This window comes from Rhinoraja longicauda, chromosome 36 (genome assembly GCF_053455715.1).
Source record: "Rhinoraja longicauda isolate Sanriku21f chromosome 36, sRhiLon1.1, whole genome shotgun sequence".
Classification (NCBI taxonomy): Eukaryota; Metazoa; Chordata; class Chondrichthyes; order Rajiformes; family Arhynchobatidae; genus Rhinoraja; species Rhinoraja longicauda.
The window spans coordinates 1,850,223-1,857,909 of record NC_135988.1 but is presented as its reverse complement, the minus strand read 5'-3'; the positions used below and the strand labels follow the sequence as shown (position 1 = coordinate 1,857,909).

General features: G+C 49.3%; 1 protein-coding gene across 1 annotated transcript in view; it reads right to left on the bottom strand.

Annotated features, from left to right (window-relative positions):
- Positions 1-6,398: 6,398 nt before the first annotated feature.
- The window catches only part of LOC144610249 (actin filament-associated protein 1-like 2), a 46,384-nt gene continuing 45,095 nt past the window's right edge, over positions 6,399-7,687 (bottom strand). The window contains exon 11 of the mRNA XM_078428841.1: positions 6,399-6,580. Coding sequence (XP_078284967.1) covers positions 6,399-6,580 — 182 coding nt within the window. The remainder of the gene's footprint in view (positions 6,581-7,687) is intronic.

Here is a 7,687-nt window from a genome sequence, read left to right as displayed (position 1 = left end):
GAACATGGCAACGACAACAGCCTGACCGCAGGAGAAGACGGCAGGGGAAGAGAAAAAGACATTCTGGCCTTCCATCACAGTGAGGAGGGGACTGGAGGAGACTCACTGTGATGGATGTTTCTTTTTGGGGGGTTTTGTGTTGGTTGGGGTTGTGTAATTTGCTTATTTATTGCTCTTATTGTTGGACTGTGGGTGACGAAATTTCGTCCAAAAAACTTGTTTTTTGGATGACAAATAAAGATATCTTGAATCTTGAATCTTGAATCTTGAACACACCCAGCACTGTGGACAGGGTCCAGCTGAAACACACCCAGCACCATGGACAGGGTCCAGCTGAAACACACCCAGCACTGTGGACAGGGTCCAGCTGAAACACACCCAGCACCATGGACAGGGTCCAGCTGAAACACACCCAGCACCATGGACAGGGTCCAGCTGAAACACACCCAGCACTGTGGACAGTGTCTGGCTGAACACACCCAGCACTGTGGACAGTGTCTGGCTGAACACACCCAGCACCATGGACAGGGTCCAGCTGAAACACACCCGGCACTGTGGACAGTGTCTGGCTGAAACACAGCCAGCACGGTAGACAGGGTCTGGCTACCAGAACACACCCAGCACCATGGACAGCGCTCAGCATTGAGCCAAAAGAGCAAAACATTATGTGGGGATTACATTGACCGACCTGCATCTCATCAGCCCATTGCTTAAACACCAAGGCAGGTCTAGTACTATCTACCTCATTGGTGACCCTCGGACTATCCTTGAACAGACTTTGGTGGCCTTACCTTGCACTAAACATTATTCCATTGGACTGCACTGTAAATGACCACTGTATGACTCAATTGTAATCATGCATTGTCTTTCTGCTGACTGGTTAGCACGCAACAAAAGACTTTCACCGTACCTCAGTACACATGACAAGAAACTAAACTGAAACTGAAACTTTAAGTCTTCCGTTTAACTAGACTCTGATTCCCGACCAATTCCGGGAAGATGCAGGTACTTTGTTCCCACTTACATTCAGTCAGAAGCGACATATTTATTTAATTATCCTGCTATTTCTTTGTGTCCCATTGCAAATTCTCCCGTTTCTGACTGTAAGATACCCACATTTATCATCACCAAGATATTTTTGCTTACGTACAAGGTGGCCGAGGGAAACTATTGTGGCAGGATTGACTTGCTCCAATTGATTAGCAGGGTGGGAGGTTCTGTCTGACTAATCTGACAGTGTTTGTGTGGATGAGAGAGGAGTGGTGGGTGGACTATAGCTGGGCTGGTTACAAGGCTGGGCTAGAGGGTCGGGCGTGGATCCTGGGCAAGTTGGCAAAGTGGATCCAAAGTTATTTTGGTGATAGCAGACAGCGGGCACTGACTGACTCCGTGACAGGGAGAACACTGGGACCATTACTGTTTCTACGACTGTGTGGCAAATGAAATTCCTCGTATGTTGCAAAACATACTTGGCTAATAAAGTATGATTATGATTATGATTGTAAACAATGATAGCTTGTGTTTGAACGTGAGAAGTAAGATCAGCACGTTTGCAGATGACACATGGTGTTGATAGGCTGAATCTTTTTTATTTTGCACTAATATATTTTTAAAATTTAGTTTAGTTTAGAGATACAGCACAGAGACAGGCCCTTCAGCCCACCGAGTCCACACCGACCAGCGATCCCTGCACACTATCGCCATCCTACACACTAGGGACAATTTACAACTTTTACCGAAGCCAATTAACCTATTGAGCGTGGGAGGAAACCAGAGCACCCGGAGAAAACCCACGCAGGTCACGGGAAGAATGCACAAACTCTGTACAGACAGCACCCATAGTCAGGGTGGAACCCGGCGCTGTAAGGCAGCAACTCTACCGCTGCCCCACCGTGCCATCCCCCCAGTTCAGTGAACCTTTTTTTGCTCATTGTGTTAGCTATTGAGCACTGTATTTACAGACCTGTTGTGCTGCTGCAAATACGGATGTCATGGTTCCGTTCGGATACACATGTCAATTAAACACTCTTGACTCTCGATCTCAGAATGATATTGATCGAGTGGCAAATCGGGCTGAGCAGCGGCGGGTGGAATTTAATCCCAGTAAGTGTGAGGTGATGCATCTTGAGCAGATTTTAATAAAAGGAGGACAAGACCATAAATGATAGTGCCCTGGGGGATACTGAGGAGCAGAGGGATGCTGGAGATGAAGGCCAGAGGTGAGAGAAGGTGGCAGCACTGGTAGAGAAGGTGGTGATGAAGGCATAAGGGGGGCTTGCTATCATCAGCCAGGATTACAAGATGACAGAAGGTAGACACAAAATGCAGGAGTAACTCAACGGGTCAGGCAGCGTCTCCGAAGAGAAGAAATGGGTGACTTTTCAGGTCGAGACCGTTATAACCATATAACCATATAACCATATAACAATTACAGCACGGAAACAGGCCCGTTCGGCCCTACCAGTCCACGCCGACCACTCTCTCTGACCTAGTCTCATCTACCTGCTCTCAGACCATAACCCTCCAATCCCCTCCTATCCAATTTACTCTTAAATAATAAAATCGAGCCTGCCTCCACCACTTCCACCGGAAGTTCATTCCACACAGCCACCACCCTCTGAGTAAAGAAGTTACCCCTCAAGTTACCCCTAAACTTTTGTCCCTTAATTCTGAAGTTATGTCCCCTTGTTGGAATCTTCCCCACTCTCAAAGGGAAAAGCCTACCCACGTCAACTCTGTCCGTCCCTCTTAAAGTTTTAAAAACCTCTATCAAGTCCCCCCTCAACCTTCTACGCTCCAAAGAATAAAGACCCAACCTGTTCAACCTCTCTCTGTAGCTCAAGTGCTGAAACCCAGGCAACATTCTAGTAAATCTCCTCTGTACCCTCTCCATTTTGTCAACATCCTTCCTATAATTTGGCGACCAGAACTGCACACCATACTCCAGATTCGGCCTCACCAATGCCCTGTACAATTTTAACATTACATCCCAACTTCTATATTCGATGCTCTGATTTATAAAGGCAAGCATACCAAACGCCTTCTTCACCACCCTATCCACATGAGATTCCACTTTCAGGGAACAATGCAGTTATTCCCAGATCCCTCTGTTCCACTGCATTCCTCAATTCCCTACCATTTACCCTGTACGTCCTATTTTGATTTGTCCTACCAAAATGCAGCACCTCACACTTATCAGCATTAAACTCCATCTGCCATCTCTCAGCCCACCCTTCCAAAAGGCCCAAGTCTCTCTCTGTAGACTTTGAAAATCTACTTCATTATTAACTACACCACCTATCTTAGTATCATCTGCATACTTACATATCCAATTTGCCAAACCATCATCCAGATCATTAATGTAAAAGACAAACAACAGTGGACCCAACACAGATCCTTGGGGTACTCCACTAGACACTGGCCTCCAACTTGACATACAGTTGTCAACCATTACCCTCTGGTATCTCCCATTCAGCCATTGTTGAATCCATCTTGCAACCTCACTATTAATACCCAACGATTTAACCTTCTTAATCAACCTTCCATGTGGAACCTTGTCAAATACCTTACTAAAGTCCATATAGACAACATCCACAGCCTTGCCCTTATCAATTTCCCTGGTAACCTCTTCAAAAAATTCAAGAAGATTAGTCAAACATGACCTTCCAGGCACAAATCCATGTTGACTGTTTCTAATCAGGCCTTGTTTATCCATGTGATTATATATATTGTCCCTAAGTATCTTTTCCATTAATTTTCCCACCACAGACGTCAAACTAACAGGTCTATAATTGCTAGGTTTACTTTTAGAACCTTTTTTAAACAAAGGCACAACATGCGCAATGCGCCAATCTTCCGGCACCATCCCCGTTTCTAATGACGTTTGAAATATTTCCGTCATAGCCCCTGCTATTTCTGCACTAACTTCCCTCAATGTCCTAGGGAATATCCTATCAGGACCTGGAGACTTATCCACTTTTATATTTTTCAAAAGTGTCCGTACCTCCTCTTCTTTGATCCTCATAATTTCCATCACTACTCTACTTGTTTCTCTTACCTCACATAATTCAATATCCTTCTCCTCGGTGAATACCGAAGAAAAGAAATTGTTTAATATCTCCCCCATTTCTTCCGGCTCAGCACATAGCTGTCCACTCTGACTCTCTAATGGACCAATTTTATCCCTCACTATCCTTTTGCTATTGACATATCTGTAGAACCCCTTGGGGTTTACTTTTACATTACTTGCCAAAGCAGCTTCATATCTTTTTTTCACTTTTCTAATTTCCTTCTTAAGATTCCTTTTACATTCTTTATATTCCTCAAGAACCTCATTTACTCCCTGCCGCTTATATTTATTGTATATCTCCCTCTTTTTCCGAACCAAGTGTCCAATTTCCCTGGAAAACCACGGCTCTTTCAAATTATTATTCTTTCCTTTCCACCGAACAGGGACATAAAGACTCTGTACTCTCAAAATTTCACCTTTAAATATCCTCCATTTCTCTATTATATCCTTTTCATAAAACAACAATTTCCATTTCACTCCTTTTCACAAATCCTTTCTCATCTCCTCAAAATTAGCCTTTCTCCAATCCAAAATCTCAACCCTTGGTCCAGATTTGACCTTCTCCATAATGATATTGAAACTAATGGCATTATGATCACTAGACCCAAAGTGCTCCTCAACACATTCCTCCGTCACCTGACCCATCTCATTTCCTAACAGGAGGTCCAAAACTGCCCCTTCTCTGGTAGGTACCTCTACGCTTTCTTCAGACTGATGTCAGGGTAGAGGGAGATACAGAGATAAGGAAGTGTAAGGTGTGAAAATAGGACAAAGGGAATGGAGATCAGGGAAAATGTAGAGTAGATCGATGTTAGCTGGGAGAAGGTAACAACAACAAAGCAAAGAGATAAAATGTAGTCGGAGACAGTAAGACTGGTGGGAGAACTGGAAGGGGGACGGGATGGAGGGAGAGGAAAGCAAGGGCTACTTGAAGTTAGAGAAGTCAATGTTCATACCACTGGGGTGTAAGCTGCCCAAGCGGAATATGAGGTGCTGTTCCACCAATTTGTGCTGGGCCTCACTCTGACAATGGAGGAGGCCCAGAACAGAAAGGTCAGTGTGGGAATCGGAGGGGGAGTTAAAGTGTTTAGTATGGAAGTACACTGATATAAACCTTTGGCTAGAACATAGCTGCGATACGATGTTCAGGTCTGGTCCATGGTGCAGGAACAATGTTGGCACTGGAGAGGGTGTAGAGGAGATTCACCAGGATGGTGACACAAGGAACTGCAGAAACTAATGGCACCAAGTCCTGGAGTAACTCAGGCAGCACCTCTGGAGAACATGGATAGGTGACGTTTCACAGAGTGCTGGAGTAACTCATAGAAACATAGAAAATAGGTGCAGGAGGAGGCGATATGGCCCTTCGAGCCAGCACCGCAATTCATTGTGATCATGGCTGATCATCCACAATCAGTAACCCGTGCCTGCCTTCTCCCCATATCCCTTGATTTCACTAGCCCATCGAGCTCTATCTAACTCTCTTTTAAATTAATCCAGTGAATTGGCCTCCACTGCCTTCTGTGGCAGAGAATTCCACAAATTCACAACTCTCTGGGTGAAAAAAGTTTCTTCTCATCTCAGTTTTAAATGGCCTCCCCTTTATTCTTAGACTGTGGCCCCTGGTTCTGGACTCCCCCAACATTGGGAACATTTTTCCTGCATCTAGCTTGTCCAGTTCTTTTATAATTTTATATGTTTCTATAAGATCCCCTCTCATCCTTCTAAACTCCAGTGAATACCAGACAAGACTCAGCGGGGTCAGGCAGCATCTGTGGAGAACATGCATAGGTGGTGTTTCAGCTTGGGACCCTACTTCAGGCTGATTATAGTAGTGGGGGTGGGCTGGGGTGATATGGGTGGGCTGGGGTGGGCTGGGGTGGGCTGGGGTGGGCTGGGTCGGTGTTCCCAAGAGCTGTGGAGCCTGACAGAGAGTACAAAGTTATACAAAGCTCGGTAGAGCAGACAGCAGGAATGCTTTCTCGTGAAGGAGGCGTTACAAACAGAGGGCAGGCACTGGGGAAGGGTTTAGAGGTCTGAGGAAGATTTTGTTCAGCCAGAGGGTGGTTGTAATATTCAGCCAGCCAGCGAGGGAGGGAGGGAGGGAGGGAGGGAGGGAGGGAGGGAGGGAGGGAGGGAGGGAGGGAGGGAGGGAGGGAGGGAGGGAGGGAGGGAGGGAGGGGAGGGAGGGAGGGAGGGAGGGAGGGAGGGAGGGAGGGAGGGAGGGAGGGAGGGAGGGAGGGAGGGAGGGAGGGAGGGAGGGAGGGAGGGAGGGAGGGAGGGAGGGAAGGGAAGGAGGGACGGACGGACTGACTCTCGTGACGTTTAATCATGGTGTGGACAGGCATCGACTGGCTGAGGCAGGGCAGGGCAGGCCACCCACCAACCAAACGCTGGCAAAGAGGGTCAGTGTGGACGTGCTGGCGGCTAGCACGAGCATGATGGGTTGAAGGGTCTCGTTCTGTGCTGTGCAACCTTTACGCTCTGCTTTTCTGTTCCGCGAGGCTGAACCTATCACACCAGAGGCAATTTACAGCCAACAAACCTACGGGGGATGTGGGAGGAAACCGGAGCACCCGGAGGAAACCCACGCGGTCACAGGGACAACGTGCAAACTCCACACAGGCAGCACCTGAGGTCAGGATTGACCCCGAGTCTCTGGCACCACGACATGCCCAGCCACCACCCCCACACCCCCACCCCCCCACACCCCCACCGCGTACCCCCCACACCCCCACTGCATGCCACACCCCCCACCGTGGGTCGAGCACAGCTCCCAGCCATTGCAGGGGATCCTGCAGCAGAGAGGCACAAGGGAGCGATGCAGGGCAGTGGTGCAGGGCAGTGGTGCAGGGCAGTGGGTGCAGGGCAGTGGTGCAGGGGCAGTGGTGCAGGGCAGTGGTGCAGGGCAGTGGTGCAGGGCAGTGGCGCAGGGCAGTGGCGCAGGGCAGTGGTGCAGGGCAGTGGTGCAGGGCAGTGGTGCAGGGCAGTGGTGCAGGGCAGTGGTACAGGGCAGTGGCGCAGGGCAGTGGTGCAGGGCAGTGGTGCAGGGCAGTGGCGCTGAGGTAAAGGATCAGTGAGCACATGGAGACCGGGCTGGACCAGTGAGTGAGCCGTGCGGTGCAGACCCGCATCGATCCGGGCACCATGTGGCACGCACCACACTGGGCACCACACTGGGGCAACACACTGGGCAACACACTGGGCAACACACTGGGCACACACACTGGGCAACACACTGGGCAACACACTGGGCACCACACTGGGCAACACACTGGGCACCACACTGGGCCCCATACTGGGTACACCACACTGGGCACCACGCACCACTGGGCACCACATGGGCACCACACTGGGCACCACACTGGGCACCACACTGGGCACCCACACTGGGCAACACACTGGGCACCACACTGGGCAACAACACTGGGCAACACACTGGCACCACACTGGGCAACACACTGGGGCAACACCAGGCACACACTGGGGCAACACACTGGGCAACACACTGGGCAACACACTGGGCACCACACTGGGCCCCATACTGGGCACCACACTGGGCAACACACTGGGCACCACACTGGGCCCCATACTCTGGGCAACACACTGGGCAACACA